The 19,884-nt window shown below is 38.6% G+C and overlaps 1 protein-coding gene across 2 annotated transcripts in view; it reads left to right on the top strand.

Moving 5' to 3' along the window:
• CLYBL (citramalyl-CoA lyase) overlaps positions 1-19,884 on the top strand; it is a 170,852-nt gene that overhangs the window by 143,013 nt on the left and 7,955 nt on the right. For both annotated transcript variants that reach the window (XM_069007931.1, XM_069007921.1), the window contains 4 exons: positions 2,530-2,631; positions 4,406-4,499; positions 5,863-6,030; positions 11,111-11,235. In XM_069007931.1, coding sequence (XP_068864032.1) covers positions 2,530-2,631; positions 4,406-4,499; positions 5,863-6,030; positions 11,111-11,235 — 489 coding nt within the window. The remainder of the gene's footprint in view (positions 1-2,529; positions 2,632-4,405; positions 4,500-5,862; positions 6,031-11,110; positions 11,236-19,884) is intronic.

The following is a 19,884-nucleotide window of genomic DNA, read 5'->3' as shown; positions in this document are numbered from 1 at the left end:
TCAGGGTTTTACAGCCATGTAAGTGTTAGACATAACTTGTCAGTGATGAATATTCATGATACCAAAATGGCAGAGCCCTTGCTGCCACCAAGTAGGTTTTGCAGGGAGATGGGATGCCAGGGCTCTTTGTCCTCTCATCCTCTTCCACTTTCCCTCTTGCTAACTTTTATTTCCATCATGGAAAACAAGCCAGCCCCAGAAGCTTCTGCCTCATTGTCCTTCTTTTGCTTCCCTCTCCCTTTGCCCAACCTTTGCACACAAAGAACACACTCTGCCTAACACCACTGCCTTCTTTTCCCAATCCTCCAAAAATTCACTCCAGCATGATTTCTCAGCCTCCCAGAAGCTGTTTCTTTCCCCCCACGCACACCCGCTCCCCCCCCTTCATTTTTATTTATGTGCAGCAGAAAACCTGGAGGCTGATGCACAACTAAAAGATGGGCTTACTTGTTTTCTTTTGTGTGAGAATCTCTTGCTTTCCTTTTGTCCCTAGTGTGGGTACTTGTTTGACTGGCATGGCTTATTGGACTATAACAAGCGTAACTCTCCCTCCTTTGTGGCGGGACAATTCTCCCACAAATCCCGACCAGTGTGCATTCTTCCCGACACACTATTGGGTGTGCACTGGAATTGAAAGAATTGCTGAGGCCTTGCTACTTCATCCCCTCCCCAAGCTTTGTGGGTTTTTTTTTCCTCCGCCTTCTTTTTTTTTTTTCCCCTTTCTCCCTGAAATGAACACTTTACCGGGCCGGAAACATTTAATCGTCTCCTTTTGAAAAAAAAAAAAAAATTAATTGAAACTTCTCCACTCGTTACCTTTTGTATTGGTGCTTATTGCAAATCTTTTACAAGGGAGAGGAAGGGAGGCAATATTTAATTAAATGTGCTTTTTATTTCCTTACCTTCAAAACAAAAGATAGGAAAAATCCCAGGAGTGTGACTTTTAAAATATTTTAAAATAAAATGAGAACTTCGCTCTTTAACTTGCACCTAAAATATACACACAGTAATACTTTTAACTTTTTTTTTCCTCTTAAAAAAATAAAAACCAGATAGGAGTCTTAAGAATATATACTGATACCATTGTATTACCTCATTTTCTGCATTTGCCTGGGTGAACTTTACTGTTTTCTGTCACTGTAGTAACCTGCTGTACTGTACAGAGTGAATTGAATTTTTTTTTGTCCTTGCACATTTTTGAGTGGAATTCTCTTCACTAAAGAAAAGTTACCAAGAGGGCCATGGTGATGATGCAGAGCAGAGATGGGAGGGCAGAATTCTTCATCAGAGAAAGCTGTGATTTATTTTGGCCTAATTGTAAAGTTACTGCAAATTGCTGGAAAGCTTTTTTTTTTTTCAAGATCTGGGTGATTAGATTTTCCTTCTTTTGGGGAGGGGTGGTGGGGGGAAGCTAAAAGGGGAAATAACACCTCTAATCCAGCTTCTGGTAAATAGGCTGCCAGCTTTTAAAATGAGTTTCCTTTCTATTAGTCAGAATATTATGCTAAGCCTTAAGCATTAGTTTTTTATGTTGCCATAGCAGCCTTATTCCTGCAGGGTTGTGACCTGCGATGATTACAGTACAAAGCTTATAGGGTCTTGAAACCCCCTTTGAAGATGAAAAGTCTTTGATGGTTTATATTTATGCAAATCTCTTAGATATGATTTACCCAACTGAGACTGAATGGAGAGATGATTAAAATTCCCTTTCCTTTGATATCCATTAATAGTCGAATATTCCTTAAATTTAAAATATATGCATATGTGATTTTTGTCTTTATTTACTAACATTTTTGCAGTACCTGCAATATGTTTATCTTGACACAAATTACTCGATCTGGACAGACATAATACATTTACAATATAGGGCTGAAGGTTTTTCCCCCCCCCCTTTTTTTTTTTTTTTTCCTTTTGAAAGGGGAAAAATCTGTGCAAGAGCTTTTGTATGTTTCCAGATGATAGATTTTGGAATTTGGGCTACCCCACTGGCAGCTCAGAGCTAGCTGTGAACTGGTCTCATGGAAAAAATTGGCAAGCTTTGGTCTTCAAAGAATTAAACTTCCTTTTTAAGGCCTTCCTAGGTAAGCTAAAAAATTATGAAGAAAAGCCTATTGAACAAAAGGGTAACGGTGCCGTAATGAATAATACGGATGCCACTTAGAAGGCTGGGGAGCGCTTCCAGTGATGGCGGTGCTGGACCTGAAACAAAACCGGACCTCAGGTACAGCAGCACTTCATTGTTTTCCAGAGCCCACGGATTTGCATTTCACTAAGCCAGGGTGAGAGGTGCTAAGCTTGGATTTTTTTTTTTTTTTTTCCTTGCAAACCAGCCTCCAAATTTAGAAATGTATGGGAATGCTGCAGTTTCAAATCACAGGCCTTGTTAAAAGCTGTTTCAATTTTTTTAGTTATCAGGCTTTGGGGTAGGGAGGGGTGTTTGTTACAGTCAGGTGAATATTTGCCATGTTGTATATACATGTAGGCTGTTCTCTTCTTTTCCCTCTGATAGCTCATTCTGTCTAGTTTTAGTTTTCAGACAAATTCTTACATCACCTAAAAGGCCGAACACTTGTAGAACGAATTAATTTTATCCCCTTTGTGGAAACTGCAATGGGCTTGCTGAATTTTAAGGTAAGAAAGTCTTGAAGTGTTCATATTTAGCCATCTCAGCAAACTAGGATAAGCAGAATACCCCTCAGTCTCTCCCTAATTTCACCAAGGAAAAGAGGTTAAAAAATACAAAACATATTGTTCAATCCCCAAAAACATTTGCATGTTGCACTCTGATGTTTGTATTGTAAAGGCCTTCATAAATTCAAAATATTCCAGTGACAGAACAGTTCCAGACAGTCCACACCAAATAACAAAACCTCTCTTCATTCCTATTATTGTTTTGAACACACTTGGAGTGGAAATGGGCCTCTCCAAAGATTTGGAATACTCAGTTTTGCAGTACACGTGGCTATTTAGTAGCTGTCAGACTCAACTTTTGTATACACGTAATTTGAAATAAGAGTTAATCATCCTTTCACTATTGCTAAACTTGAATCTTTATAACAGATTCTACTAAAACATTACAACCAAATTCCATGTTATCGTTTCTTTGTGTGTATGATGGAGTGTTTAAGGCTAGGATTAGAAGTAGAATTAGCTTTGAAAATATCTGAAGAACACGCTCATTTTTTAGGTTAATTTTAGATCAAATCTGATTTATAAATTTCATTTTAATATAAATCACTCCCCAACCCTTACTATCGAGTCCAGATTTCTCAGAAAGGCAAGGCAGTGTGGTAATGAAACGGAAGAACTCGTGCATGCACAAGGAACTCTGTGTTCCCCTCCCAAGCTCTAAGGGAAAAGTTTCAGACCAGCTGAGGACACACAGATCAGAAGTACCTCCAGAAGTACCTCACAGGCAGCCTGATCGTTTGATACAGCCATTTATCTTACAGCACACGCTAACCTATCTGGGAGCATAGTAAAGCAGTAACCAAACAGACATGCTCCTGTCCGGTGTGCAAACACAGAATTAGATCATATTTTAAACCATGGAGGTTTTTCTTCACCTACAGTATTTTATAGTGGAGGTTTAATGTTGCAGTTGCTGATGCTGGCAGGAGAGTTGCCTTTTAAAGCACACTCTGTTAAAGAATAATCCTGTGCCCCACCAGCTGCCACAGAAGAACACCCATTAGTAGAGCTGGTAATTACATGTCTCTCTCCATGTGCCTTAGCCTTAAAAGATACTAATATTATCCAAACATCAATATAAAATAGCAATATTACTCTCCTGATGAAATAGCTATAGCAGCAAATTTTTAAACTTTTATTTTAATGCTTTTCTGCAGTACTTGTTGCATTTTTAACCTCCTTAGCTTATTTTTAGTTACGTGTAGCAGAAGACTTCAAATTGGCAATCCTTCTATCCTATAAGGAACTTAAAATAATTGTAAACCATTCATATTATTTATTTCATAAAAGAGATTCTGATCTTTATATCTGTTTCTCGTGCAATATATTGCATGTCAAACTAGTCAAATTTAATACTTTCTGTTGGTTTTTACACAGTATTTGCCAAATTTTGTTTCATGTTGCTACACAAATATCTGAAGAAGTAGTCACAGTAACACCCAGGGCATAATGTAAACCAGAAGGTGGGGAACCTGCTATTGATGTCCTGTATTTGAAATCTGAGGATATGGGTGCTTAGGGAAAGAAAAATACTTTTTCTCTTTTGCTGAGTCATTTTAAAGCACTGTGCATTGTCGAGCATCTACAGTGGCTTTGCTTAATAAGAGCATTTTTCTTGGAAAGATTTTGGTAATGCTGAGTTGCTGTAATATCCTCTGTAGTCTCTCCACATCCTGCATTTCTGTAGATATTAATACTCTGTTCTCATTTGAAGGCTGTCTGTGAAGAAGCACTGAGAGCAGGATCCCAGGCTGGCTTTCATTTGGATGCAGTTGTCTTTGGAGGAGAGGATTTCCGTGCCAGCATAGGTTGTTACTTTTCTCTTTACTATAAATGTTTATGTATGGCATTTGCATTGGAGAAGACCATGAAATTTCTAACAGAAATAATTAATGACACCTGAGTCTCATTTTATGTTTTCATTTTTCTCCTTAATTTCTTATCAATGCAGAATGTATCACTGGCAAATTGAAACATGGTCCTTGTGTTACAGGGCACTCAGACTTTCTTGTGCTTCTTGCCAGTCAGCACCAAAAGTTAATGAAAAAACAAAAACAAAAAAAAAACCAAAAAACCCCACCCTGCTGAGTCACTGAAATAATTTTAAAATACTGTATCCATAAAAACATTCACATGCTTTTTAGATCTACATTTGAAAGTCCTAAAATTCTGGTGTCTGCTTCACCACTTCTTTACATACAACTGTCACTCAGGCTTTTGACATCAAGCACAAATACTCTCCTGCTACATTTTGCTTTCATAAATTTATTTTAAATATGTCACGTCAATACAGCCACATGAAAGCACTATTAGTCTTCCTAAAAAATAAAAAGTGCTTCACCATTTCTTTTGTAAGAGGGCACTTAGCTTCTGATTCAGTTTAAAGATAAAAGATAAAAGCACAGTTCTATCAAAAACTTCTACATTAAAAATAAGTATGTTAATGTAAAAATCAGCATTGCTTTACTAAAATATTCCTTACAGACTGAAAATCCGTATCTAAATAGTTACCTTATGGTTATTATTGTTATTTTTTTTTCCCACTAGCCTTCACATGAGTACGTTGCTTAGCTGGTGCCCTGTGAGCACATGAAGTCTCATGAATACTTTTGCTTCTTCTCAGAAGTCATCTACCATCAATTTTTCATTCAAATACTAAAGCTTAAATATTCAGCTTAGGACATCAGTTGTGACAAGAATCAGAACCAAGGAAAGTGCAATTCTATTCTCAGTGTGAATTTTTTAACCATTTATTTGGACCCAGTATATCAGTTTGCATAAAGCTTCTCCTGATGTAATGCTTCTCACTGTACATGCAGTAAATAGTAAAATCAAATAATTACTTTCATTTTAGTCCAGTCAGCAGTCCTTACCAGACAAAGCTTCCACTGACTTCAGGCTTACAACTTCTGATTTAAACTAAATCAAAATCTGAATTTATAAGCTAGTGTTTAAAGGGACAGTATTTTTTATTTTTGCTAAAGCAGCTTTCTTTTTTCCTCAGAAAAGTATCCTTTTGACTCTATAGTATAGCCTTACATCCCTCTTCTGTTTTCTAAATCAGTTAACTATAATCTCAAACTTTCCCTTTTTTTTAACATAAGAAATATTTAAAACAGGAAGGTTTAAAACACTCTTATCAGCTTTTCTTTGTTCTCATTATTTTCTTAGGTGCAACAAGCAGTAAGGAAACTCACGATATTCTATATGCCAGACAAAAAATAATAGTCACAGCAAAGGCATTTGGCCTTCAAGCAATAGACCTTGTTTACATTGATTTCCATGATGAAGATGGGCTCCGCAGGCAATCAAGAGAAGGTGCCTCAATGGGATTCACTGGTACGACTTTCTGCCGATGTCTCAAAGGAACGCAGATCTTGTTCATTTTAAATATGTTGCTACATTTACTGTCACTTAGACAAATAACTTGATTTTCATTTCAGGTCATTTATTGAAAAACTCATTGATATCAAGCTCTTCTATGTTTATTAGTGTCTTAAAAATTGTGGCTGGAAATTTTGCCTGAAAAGTCAGAGGCTGCTTTTTAAAACCACATGCCATGAAGCGTGTGACTGGTTTGAAGAGAAGTTGGGGCAGAGGCTGTGCAATGATTCCTCCCATCACAGAGCCATGGGAAGGGCAATACTGTACTCTGCAATGGCCCCTCCACAACTGGAGCCCTTTCTCTTTGTTTGAACAACAGCAGTAGTTAAAAAATACTTTTTAGGCTAAAAAGTTGAGAAGCAAATCTCATATGCTAACTGCTAGGGGAAAGTTATTTTCTTATTGTTTTCTTTGGTTTGTTTTTCATCTCCTGGCTTTCCCCCCAGTAAGTGCTGGTGACACCTATGGGAATTGGCAGACAGCAAGAGCAGCAGGCTCCTTGCCCCACAGTCCTGTAATGCAGCCTGTTACCCTGTGATTGGTGTGCCAGGTCACTCGGACACCCTATTGGGACAGTGCAGACACCAAAGATTGGGGGTTTGCAATAGAAATCAGCCATTTGACACATGCATTAGAGAATTCTAACATACAGGATGAATATTACATTATTTTTCTCTGCCCTCCATCCAGGATATATGTACATATGAGAATAGTATGTCCCTTAGGTTTCTGTTACCAAAAGCATGGGTCCTGGCAATGCCACCTAGCAAACTCTGGTTTTACAGTTAGCTGTATATGGTATCTTAAAGCACCAAACAAAAAATTAGGTGCAATTTTAAGTGATCTTGGCATGCCAGTGAAAGAATAGCAATCAATGCTTTTTGGCACAAACTCTGCTTTACTGTCTGTCGAGCTTTGACATTTGCAAACCCAAATCTTGTTTTGGAGCTGAAATGGTTCGCTCCTCACAGCTACATTATCCACGGCCATGTGGACTTCCACCCTTCACTCGTCTGCCTTTGAAGTTGGGAAAATAATAGAGCTGCTGAATGGTAGCACCTGCTGACGGCTACCTAGTCTCAACCAGTATTTCCTAGTTTAAGGAAAGGCTTGATTTTTGAAAAAACATAAACATCTGAACCTCCTGTCGACAGAAGACGGAGTTGCAGATGCCTAGCACCTTTGAGAGCACTCTTTTTGAATGCTTAATATGCATTTAAATGCTGAACTGAGGCTGCCAATTTAGGAAATTTAGCAATGCTCTGCATAACCAACGCTGATGGTGATTTGGACTTTATGGTGGAAGTTGTCTGACCTTAAGACAGGGTCCAGACAGAAGACAAAAAGGTCACGTAGCAATTTAGGGTGTAGAATGACTTTCTAACTTGGCCATACATGTGTCATACTTGCCTTTCCATACAAGGAGTAAAGGTCTGTGAAAGGTACAGATTTTATTAAGGTGCACTCACAGCACCTGCTTTTTGCCTCCTGCCTTTCTGCAGCTATCATCAACACATTTCCAAAATTCAGCAAACAACCTGACAATCAGTCCAACCGTAATTAGAGACAGGGCAATACTGACTCTTCTGATTTGGTGTGGGGAAAAAAATTTAAAATCTGTTTAAGCTAAAACAAAACAACATTTTTCCTTTTCTTCTGCAAAAAAGAAAAAATATTTTAGGTCCATCTAAAATATTTCTCTTGTTTTTTGGTTTTCTTGCTCTCAGTTTATCTAATATTTTTATAATCTTTCTGGTTTGTTTTGCTTGAAATAAAATGTAATTTCAACACTGAAAGCAAAATCATATTTTTCCTAACCTATATAAGTGTTTTTTCCAAATCTATATAAATGAAACATTTTAACATTTCCAATTTCACATTCATCACAGAAAATTACAAATGGGCATTAGCTTAATCCATGACCTTGCATAAAGCAGAAGTATGCACATTGTTTTTGCCACTGACAGTCCTCTGATAATGTGAAAGTACTGAAATGTCACCCTAACGAGTTCAAAATGTGCAATTCTTCTAGTTTTTAAATATATGATGCCTCCCTGCTAGTTTTTTTATAAAGAATCAAAATCATTGAAACCAACAGAACTAAAATGAGCTGAGTCTTGCAAATTGCTCTCATATCTGGAGAAAACTCACTTATTTGCATGCACAGGGCTGAACTCACCACCCTCAAAAGCAACGCAAATCCAAAATATTCAGCAAAGTTATATGTCCTTAGATGTTCCCATATTAGGCCAGTAAAATTGTCCTTAATGCAATCAAATAGCTTCACTCAAGATTAAACAAGCAAAATAATATGATGAAGCATTTACCAGGTATTTAAATATTATTGCGAACCTCAATGCTTATTGTAGCCAAGTTATCTTTTCCAGTTACCTTAAAATCAACCTGGTTTTCCTTCAGGGAGTGTATAAAAGTGAAATCAAATGTTTTCAAAAGTAATTCAGCCAAATTAATAGTCTTTTCATATGACTACTTATAAATATTAAAAAAAAAAAAATATATATATATATATATATACACACACACACATATATATATATATCCACAGACAGCCAGCAAGATGTTTAACACTACTGCTACCTGTGGACTTTAAATCAGTGTGTTGCCTATATAAATGGGCATAGGTTTTAGGAATGTTTATGTAAAAAATTAGGTAAACCTTGCTATAAGCTTTAACAGCTGACTTAGTCATTATAAAGTCCTGTGCTACATGCTGTGAAACCAGATATAAATACGAAACAGTCTAGGTGTCCTCTCTTTTTCAGTCTTTTGTAGAAGACTGAAATGACACCATCATACAGTTCCCTAAAAGACTTGACAAGTATTGATTTAAAGCACAATATATCAAGTGGTACTGTAAAAAAGATCTCGTGGTCATAAATTTTAATGCCTTCCAATTTTGCACCCTCTCAGTAACTTGTCAATAAAAACAATTCTGTTTAAAATATTTATTTGGTTCCTGCATGGCATTATGTCAGTTATTTGGATAGGTAGTCTGTGACAAAAATCAACTGAGTTCTATAAATCAAAAGTTGGATTATATTCTCCATAAATTGTTCAGTAGTGTTTAAATTATAAAAAAGCATCGTTTACTACTATAGGTATCTTTATCAAAAGCAAATCTTTTTACAGAAATGTTTTATACTTTAAATAATCATATAGATGTATTTTTAATTTTGCTGTAATTAGAGATTGACTTTAAATATAATTTAAAATATGCTCAACATTTTTTTCAGAAAGTTAAGCTCCTTAGGATTTTTCAAGAAATGCTTGTACACACTTCAATTTTGGAATTAATGGTTTAGCTGGGAGAATTTGTTGTATTACAAATAAGGAACATCATCAGCTTATTAATGATGACATTTTATTAAACTGACTAACAAACCTCTGAGTAGACCTAAGGTAAAACACATTAGTTTAAAAAAAGTCTTTGTGTAATTTCTTTCAAAAATTATAGTTCTTAATGGGGTTTAAGCTTTTACCTATTTTTAAGGTATTTTAAAAATAGTTATGGTATTGAAATTTCAAACTGAGTATTTGCATGCCTGTAATATCATAAACTAAACGTTGTTTAACAATAAATAAAATTGAGCCACTTATGGCTTTTTAGCGAAGGAATGTAGCAACGCTAAAGGACTACTACTTCTTTGCTCATTTAATCAAGGAGATTTTCTTTGTAGTCCAGGTTATCACTCAGACCCACTGCAGACTGATGAAACTAATCCCAGGGATTTTTGCAGTGGTGCTTTCATTGAAAATAGGTGTATTCCTGCGCTCATGTGTGAGACTTCTCAGATCCAGTGATGGGCTGATTCCTAAAGTATAGCTGGCTCAGTGTCAGTAAAAACACGGGAACAGACCCCGTTGTGCAGGAAACCTCCTTAGGTCCTGACACTTCCAACTTTTCCTGGCGTGCAAAAATCTCGCTTGCGCAAGAGGCTGCGGCGGCGGCAGGGCAGCAGGGCTGTGGGACCCTCGGTCTGCAGGGGACTGCTCACTTGCTGGCAGGATTGCAGGATCAGGCTCATCCCTCTAACTAGTTTTGTTATCTGGCACCGAGGAGAGTCATTTATTCTGCAGGAAGCTGGGAGTTACGGTAGCCTCTCTTTATCAATACACCTTAAAAGCAAACCACAAATTCACACCAGTCTGTGAAATTCCCATAGAAATGAACTAATAATGTCAAACACTGCACTTTTAAAACTGTCAAACAAATTAGACATGTATTTGTTTTAAGGTAGCTAAATTCAATCACAGATTTAAAACAGATTATGTGGCTGTCAATTCACGTTTGAAAATCTCTAGTGAAAAAAAAAGACAACATATATTTTTATTTTCTTATGTTTATACAAGAAAGGATTAAAAATATGCTTCATAAAACCTCAGGGCACTGCTAGTGGTTGTTTGATATACCAGTGACTAAATAAATATTACAGCCTACCTGCAACTACCAATAATTGCAGCAACAACAGTTTAACCAACATCAAAGATTATACGGTGCTAAGACAATACTGAGAATTTAGGGCATGATCCTTAGGCTACTGGTAACTTTTCAGTCCTACAGATCTCTTACCATCTTCTTCAGATTTCATTTTCTGAACACGTTTTAATACAATTTATTTAAGACTGGCTGGAGCTGTTATTTATATAGTCAAATTCAGAGATGCATTATTCTTAATTGTTATTGACAATTGTAATTGCCCGAGACAAACAATTGCACCTGAAATTACTGAGAGAAGATGTAAGGATTGAAATGGGGAGGGAGGAGAAAGAATCATGGGTTCTTTCAAACTATACTGAATGCAAGCATAGCACAAGGTATTTTTACTCTCAAAATAATCTGTCAAAAAACTACCTGCCTGTTTTCCACTTTTAAAAATAAAAGAAACCAAGTAAAATAATTAGTTAGAGAGCAAGAAAGTCTGCAAGGCATATGAGAGCCTCAAGTGGTTGGAACATTTTGCTTGAACATCTGTTTGTTGATGCATGATTCTGGTGTTATTAATCTTCTTTGTAGGTAAGCAGGTGATTCACCCCAACCAAATCGCTGTTGTCCAGGAACAGTTCTCTCCAAGCCCTGAAAAAATAAAGTGGGCACAAGAACTGATTTCTGCTTTTGAAGAACATCAGCGATTAGGCAAGGTAAATATTTTGTTAATATGCCATAGTGGAAACAAATTTGAATAATATTTAAGATTGAGAAAGGTCGGTGATGGCTCTTTGCTTTTATCTTATGAAGTATGCTGTAACTAAGAGTACTGCTTGGGGAATCTGTCTCTGCATAGTGTATATTATAAATGTATCGCTTCCCAATGTATTTAGAAATAGAATGGCTATCTTTTCCTTCCTCCCCATTTTAACTTTAATTCTTTGATTACACAGCCTTTTGAGTACCTGCAAGTATCTACAGCATCGGAGAATTAAAACTGCTGCTCCATTATGCTGCAGAATCACAGTGTTACTGTCAGAGGAAAATATTTGCAACCAAAAGTCAGGTAGTCTGGCAGAGGACTCAGACTGCTTGCACAGACATCTTTTATGGAAAGAAATAAATGGATTAGGAAGCCTTCGGTTTCTAAAAAAATATCTGTGATGGTAGACCTGTTTCACTTTTGGGGGTTTGATCCCTCTAACGTGCCCAGTAATGAGTGAATGTACTTTTGAGTGAAACTGCTTGCAGACTGTGGTTCTTAATCACTAAAAATGGGAATGTTTTATGTGCATTTGTACCAATTGCTGGACCTGAATTTTGGATAGAGGAGAAAGCAAATTAACACTAGAATATGATTGTTCCTAATTTAGTGCATCATTGAGTCTCACGTTTCCTGCTCTGTGGGTTTCTGCTATGTAAATATTGCGGTGGTGATGCACAATCTGTCTCCACTTTGTGCCAGTAATACTTAAATTAGGGGTCGCCTGAAGGAAGATTTTATGCTAGTTGTGGCATTGTCAGTTAATTATCTTAAAGGTTATTTGCTATAATCCAGTTTGCCTCTTTTTGAAAGAAAAAAGTTGCAGCCAAACATGTTTATCTTAGTCTCAGCCAAGCCTAGGCTAGTTAAAAAGGAAAGTCCCAATGTCAGAATGGGGAGTGCAGATGAGTGGGAATGGTTCACATGTGCTTGTGTGGCATTCAAGTAGGAGACAAATCCCTCCAGTCATGAAGTTCATCTATAAGACTGTGCATAGGGTTTCACTTTCTCTGGTGCCACATAAATGTTTTTCTGCACATTTTTTTACACTTTCTAGTGGGTAGAAAAAATATGGGATAGCTGCCTTCCCTGTTCCCCTGCATTTCTGATACTGCGGATGTTGTGCCTTAAAAATGCTGTGAAGGTCAAAATAGAAATTATGCTTTCTTCTCAGAGGTAAAGTGTGACAAGGTATTTGCTGTTGCTCTGCCCTTCTCCTTGCTGGGCTATTGCATCCCCTTTGTGGTACCTCAGTGTTTGCAGTAGAGCCATGACTATGCTATTTGGGTGCTGTCCAGAGCAGTGATTTCAGGGTCACTCTTAGAATGCTGTATGCCTGGATCTCTTTGTTCTCTTCCTGAATTTTGAAATGTAGCTCTCTTCATGCAAACAATATAGAAATAGAATATATGTGACTGGTTTTGCCCATTATTCTGATTTACAAGGCTTGGCTCCCTCACAAAAGGCATCATTACAAACATACTGCTGGTGCAAATGTGTAGGCAGGTAGATGCAGCAAGAAAAAAGTGAAACAACTTACTCAGCCAAATATTGTTTATGATGTGTTTAATACTATTCATTCAGCTGAGTTTAGTATCAGAAACTCATCTAAGGAACATCCCTGCCATATGAACAGTCAACTAGGAGATTGGACTAAATTTAACTCCAGTCCCAGTATCACACAATCATTAAGCCAACCATGTTTAATATAGAATTATTTTGTGTTAGGCAAGCGTTAATCTTTAAATTTGTTTTGAAGCTACTATTTTACTGACATAATGCTGAGGTTTTTTGTTTATATCAGCCATTCAGGGGGGGTTTACTTGGGTTTGGGGGATTTTTTTTCTCTTCATAAATGCTTTTAAAATATGTTATAAGCTTCTGTAATCAGCTGCAATAGCAAATTTGCTAAGGGTTTGTGGTGCAGGCTATTTTTTTAACCAACCAGCTTGCATGCTTCATATATTTTTGCATGTAGCCCTCTATCAATAAAAAAGGACTGGCAGGTTAATATGTGAACTTCTGGATCTTGTAGCACTGTTGTATTACTGGACTTTATAACAGATGTGGAAAAATAGTTTTCCATGTAATGCTGGAAACTCGTTAACTGAGTTTCTAATTTGCTATTATGACTGCGTCAATGAGAAGAGCTTGGACGGTCTGATTACTTAATTTTTTTCCAAAGCAAACACATCTCACTGAGGGATCCTCTCGCTCCACATCCTAACGACATGCTAAAATGTGAGTAATAACTCTTCCCCCACCACCTCCTGGCAAATACTCCACACAGCGGTTTCAGTAATCCTCGTGTCCTAATGAAACACCTCTTCTGTTTTCCTTTCCCTTTTATTATATTAAAGTGTTCATGTCAGTAAGACTAAAAATATAGCGGTGGTTAATATGGTTGAGACTTGCATGGTTTTACCATGTTATTAATCAAAGTTGAAAGCCTGGAAAAAATAAATGTGAGGGATTTGTGCAGCTGTTTGTGTGGTAGGTAAGTTACTGGTCTGCAGGCTCTAGGATCATTGTTTGCTATTAATTTGGTTTAAAGTTTGATGCCCTTAGTTAACAATATTTTATATTAAAATACAGTAATAAGCTTTTATAATCTATTCTGATTTGAGACCTACAATTACCATAATAATCTTCTTTGGAAAGAAGGCTGAACCAGGCTACTTCATCCTGGACACTGAAATGCTTTGACATAGCATCCCCCAAATGTGAGTACTGAGGTCAGGAAAAATTAGGATCTCGAGTGAGCACTGTGGAATTAGAGATGCTGTGGCAGTGCCCAAAGAGAAGGAAATTAGAGAGCTAACCAGCTAGCCAGAAGTATTTGGGCTTGCCTTATGGAGATAGCCCTGTCTGAGGGGTTGCTGTGGTTTGGTTTCGAGGTTGTTTTGTTTGTAGGGCTGTTTTTCACATTTCTAATCCAACTAAAAAATAGCATGTCTAGGAAATAAATGGTAACGTTATGTTTTGGACAAGTAGATACAAATGCTGAAAAAGTACATTTTGTATTTTATTCAACTATTTATTAAGTGCTCTCTTTTGTCTAGAACTTTGAGATCTAAAACTGAAAAGTGCTTAAAAAGAAAAGTGTTATTTCCAGGTTGTTTCAATATTTTTCCAGTAGAACTGCATTACTAGGGGATATGCTTTTCAAAATTAAAATTTTCATCCTAAAGAAAGCAGGCACAGCTGTTGGAAAGTCTAAATATAAGATAAATGTCAGTGTGATCAAAAATGAGAAAGAAGGGTGATAAACATCATTCCACTAGTCTAAAGAACAGATTCTGTTAGAAATTTCTAAAGCATATGTTAAACAGGGAAGTCATCTTATAAATACAGATTAGCTGAACCTAATGGGAGAAGTTACCATCCTATTTTTAAGAATATCTGATTTCTAACAATGAGGATATAAGAGTCTTTACTAGTTAAGTAACTCCTGAGTTTTACTTTTCCAGTACACTGGATACAGGACTGTATCTCTTCTATATGTAGTTAGTGTTTATATATGACAAAAATGTTAGATATCGAAAATGCATTTTTAAGCCATTCAACGTGTAAATACATCAGGCATAATATCATTATTGAAATTGAATCTTCCCAAATTGCCTTACTTTTAAATAAAATTCAAATATAAAGAAAAACAGAAGAATAAAGTAAAAGGTTGATTACACATTTATCTCACATACTAATTTACAAATGCTTTCAAAGCACCCACATATGAAACTAGGGAATAACTAAATGATGCTGCCAAGGTCACTTGTCAGGTAAGGATTATTTAGAGTTAAGGTAAGGATATCATAAACCCCGGTTGTAATATGGGTTGAATATTTAAATCCCATAGAGCAAATCAAAAGAAATAGTTGTACGTGCCACATACAAATGCACAGAGTGCTTCTAAGAAGACCTTTAGCATATGTTTCTTGCATTATATTCTGTGCCATTGTATATCATGTTCCCAGCAGCTGAGGAATAATATATATGAACTCCAGTGATTTGGCAAACTGTACAGTTTCATTTACGGACCTTTCCAGGATTATGAAAAATCTTAGGAATGCATTTATTTACACAGCATCAATCCAACAAAGGAATGGAAATTTCCAGCAGTGGCTCCCTTATAATGCTCTTTGTTTAGGAAAAGCTACCCCAAGCCACTGTATCTTAGAGACGATGCGCCCTCATGCTTGGGCCAGCTCCAGCTCCCCCTGCCTCACAGGGAGGTCTCTCCCGGCTTTCCTTCTTCTCTTGGCTGTGCCGTGGACCCCAGGAGGGCTCCCCAGCCAGGTGGGATCCACCCTGTCTCAATCCAGCCCGTGGTTGCTAGGAAAGCAGGACCATGTCCCAGGGCTGCCTCTTGGAAGGGATGCACGAGAGCATCCCTCAGGCATGGGGCTGTACGAAACCCCATCAACCCACAGGGATTATATTGCACTTTACAGCACATTATCTTGGGGCTTTATGTAGAGCTGGGAGTGAGGGAGCAGCCCAGTGCTCTGCTCCCCTTGCCCAGGACAGACTGCTGAGTTTTGAGGTGCCGCCACCCAAGCTGGATCCCATCCCAGAGCGCCAGTGGCAGCACAGGGTACCTCTGTGTGTGCTGGGCTGCAGCGCTGTCAGCCCTCCCTCCGAGAGCACAGGACAGTCGCTGTCCTTTGTGTTAATCAGGCAATGTGTACTCCTTTCACTGCAGAGTGGGGGATTCAGGAATTTGTGATAAATTGCCACCTTTAAGGAGCACCAGCCTTTAGAAGTCTTGGCTCAGGTGCATCTCTATGCAAAGATGAAGAGTGCTGGTGGGATTTAAGCATGGGCCACTGTTACATTGTTTATCTTTTTAAAAAATGGCCAAGTGAAATTTTAATGTCAAAACTGAGATTGAGAGAGCTCATATTAGTACTCAAAGTTTCTCTATACAGTTTTAGTATTTGAAAAATGCTTTACAAATGTGTTTTGTGTCATGGTTGAAGGCTTTTCTCTTAGAAAGATCCATCTGAGGGCAAATTTTGAACCTTTACAATAGAGCAGAAGGGGCTGTATTAGCTAATTGCTTGTGCTATACTGCTTCCTACATTGGTGCAATCAGTCCTGAGGGAGTTATGCCAGGTGGGGAGAGAAGGAGACAGATTTTACTACACGGGGCTGCAAAAGCTTCTAAGCAGGGCAGAAACTCATACAAAAACATTTTCTTGCCAGCTTCCCCCCTTTCCACTCCCCAGCAGGCATTTGGTGGCTCTTAATCTGTTCTCCTCCGCTCATTAAAGACCTCTGTCCAAAACGCAGAGGGAGAGGGACTCGGATGGCACACTGATATTTCCCGCGGGGAGAAGTTTCACCATGAGCCGGGAGCAGGATGGATCTGTGTGCCTCCATAGCCTTTCCACCTGGAGGTAGCCCCTGCAGGAGGCAGCTGCTCCTGTCCTGGGGGACACAGGCTCTGCAGAGGATGGCACCTCTCTGGGCTCCCCCTCAGCAAGGCACGACTCCTCTATCCTTGTCGGCTCAAGGAGGTAAATGCAGGGTGAGTTGCTTTTGGAAGGGCCATGCTGTGTCGGCACATTCCCAGTGCAGCCGATGCTTTGCTATGGACATGGAGTGGGAAGACACCCAGCACTGCAGACACCTGCTCAGCATCGTGCCAAAACCTGCTCTGCACCAACCAACCCACCAAGACAACTACCCACCTCCAAAATCCCCCTTTATAAAGCATTAACGAGCTCTCGTGAGCCTCATTTCAATTTCCAAAGCAGGATCTAACTAGAGAGGTAATGTTCTGACCAGATGGCTCTTTTTAAGCTTTACTGAGGGAATTCAGAAGCCTGTACAGCCAAAATATTGTTTCAGTTAATTTAAGTAGCAGCAGTCTTGCTGCCTTTTCACTTCTCTCTGTGCTAGCCAGCTTTTTCAGGGACCTGGAGTGGCTCTCTGCAAAAGCTCTGTTGGTTGAAATAGAGAATTACAGTAAAAAATGGCTGTTCAATCCTATTCAGAAAATGAATCTGAAATTAGAAAAAACACAAAATACAAAAACATGGGCAATTCCATGCTTGTTGGCAGAACAAGCCTCGCTATTATCATTTTTCTCAACTCCCTTGTATTTTACAGCTACCTTTCCCTTCGGTATCAAATGCCGTCTGTGTGCCCTGTAGTCATTTACTTTCAGATTGTATTTTCTAGTTTATATTTAACGCACTGCTTCCATGACTATAAACCTCAAGTTAATTCCAAAATACTAAATGAAGGGTGTCTGAGGATCCTAAAGTCTTAATATCAGTTACTTTTCACTTTTCCATATAATAACCATGATGCTCACTAGGGAGAAAAAATGCATGGTTGGATAGGCTGTTTGTCCAGGAAGCTGCTTTTGTGCTATAAAATAAAGATTTGCTTGGCAGCGGCAAGTGTGCTCTCTAGGATTCTTCCGTTCCCAATACAGTATAAGACAGAGAATGAAAACCAGTGGAGAATATTCCCAATTTCTAGAACTTTGCTTCTTTAATTTTATTCCTTCCTGCTCTAGAAGAGCACACAAGTAGGCAGCAACCACAATGGGAAGGTAACTAAAGAAAATGCAAAGACAGCAATAAAAAAAATCCTCATATCTGCCTTTCATTCAGGGATCTTAAATAGATTGTTTGCTCAGGGAGAGGGAGAGACTTTGGTGGCCTGAGGAGTTTCTGAAGCTGGACCAAGCAGGATCTCCAGGCCCACCCCAGCTGAAAGGGTTATCCCTGGTGGTTCAGGCAGCTTGGGGGACTATAAGAAGGAAAAACAGCTTGTCTGGCTCACACAGCAGGGCAAAACCCTTCTATATGGGCTGGAAACAGTAATGCCAGGTGGAGAAGAAATGAAGGACCTTGTAGGTCCTTGTTCTTCATCTTTCCTGCCCCACTGTGGACTTGAAGGATCACAAAGTCCTTTCTACCTGTTGAGCTTTAGAAAGGGCTTCTTCTGTCAGAGTTCTTGCACTGCTGCTCGGGAGTTATTTGAGGCAAAAATCAATCTCTATTTCATGTGGCTGTTGCTCTTTCTTTCTTGACCTTTTGTGTCCTTCCATCTGCTCCTGGAGGTAGAAGCCTATCTCAAACAAACAGGCCTGCTTCTGGCATTACAAACTGATTTATCCTCTGAACTCACTGACTACTTCTTCTCCAGTGGAAGCTTATGCTGGCAAAAAGAAACAAAAGATAGTGGTTTCTAATGTTTTCTACGTATCAACAAAATGGCTACAGAAAGTTAATGGTGATGATACTTTGCAGAATTCCCTCCTCATCCACGCTTCAACAGATCAGAGACCAACTCAGAATTTTCTCTTTCCAAAAAGATATCTTTGACAAACCTTTTCAGGGATCATTTATTTTCTCCAAAGATTTTGTGTACAGGTGTCTTTCCACCCATACTGTTTTTACAGAAAAGGGGTGAATTTTCCAAAGGAAAGACTGTGAAAATATGCAGCCCAAAAAGCTTTATCCATACATCTCACTGCCTGTGAAGTCTTCAGTTTGTCATATGTGACTGCACTGGTTATTTGGGCATTTCTTACCTACTGCAAAGACACTTAAAGAAAGCGAGAGTTATGTATGAGTCTGCTCTGGAGGCAGGACAGGCCTGAGCAGAGAAAAGAGAGAGGCATTATCATGTCACAGTCTGGAAAATATTCCCAGCTGACCCAGATTTCACTGAACACCTCCTAGCAGCTCACTAACCTTTGGAAGCTCATTATGAGAAGGTAGAATCATGACCCAGCTCTTAATGACGGCTCTTTGGCTACAACTTGCAGAAGAAAAAAATTAATTAAACCTGCATTCAGCACCATCACAGCTGTTAGCTCTTGACTTCCCCAAAAATATGGTGTCAACCTTCTGTTTCAAGAGAAATCATTCCTTTGTACTGAGGATAATCACTCCTCCCCCAGGCACAGACCCAACGCCATTTGCTGTGACCAGGCTCCTCTTCTCTTTTGTTCATTACCTGTAAGCAAATCCAAGCGTTCTTTTTAAGCCCCAAAGCAAAGACTTCCAAATTTCCTCTGCAGGGAGTCACTTAAACAATGTGTGTTTTCATTAATCCCAGGGGAATTATCTTTCTGAATGCCATGCTTTTTAGGGGGAGCCTTTGCCATCCACCTGCTCCCTTCCCTTCTCAGAAGACCAAATCTGCCCTGCTTGCAGAACACGAAACTCTTATTTCTTTATAACAGCTAATATTGTGCAGGATTAGAGGTAAGGTTCTCAGAGCCAAGCAGATTTTAGTGTGTTTATTCCTCTTATTTTTGGTGTCTCCAAAAAGTCATAACTAGACCTTTGGGTTTTGGAAGTGGGCAAGACACTGAATTACCATGGAAAGAATCGGTGTTTCTCAGATAACTGGATCAAAGATTTCTTGTGTCTGTGGACATGAGGACACTTGTCTGTACGGGTTAGGAGGTACACAAGGTTTGCACTAGCCAGCTGGCATCACCCCTTCTGCTCATTTCCATTTAGCCTGGCATCTGCCCGCAAGTGCCGACACAGGTCACAGGGGTTGGAAGGGGACTTACATAATTACTTATTTACACAATGGCTGTATTCACACACAGCCTCTGGCCCGT

This window comes from Aphelocoma coerulescens, chromosome 1 (assembly GCF_041296385.1).
Source record: "Aphelocoma coerulescens isolate FSJ_1873_10779 chromosome 1, UR_Acoe_1.0, whole genome shotgun sequence".
NCBI classification, from domain to species: Eukaryota; Metazoa; Chordata; class Aves; order Passeriformes; family Corvidae; genus Aphelocoma; species Aphelocoma coerulescens.
Note: the sequence above shows the minus strand (reverse complement) of the source record. Positions and strands in the feature narration are given on the sequence as shown.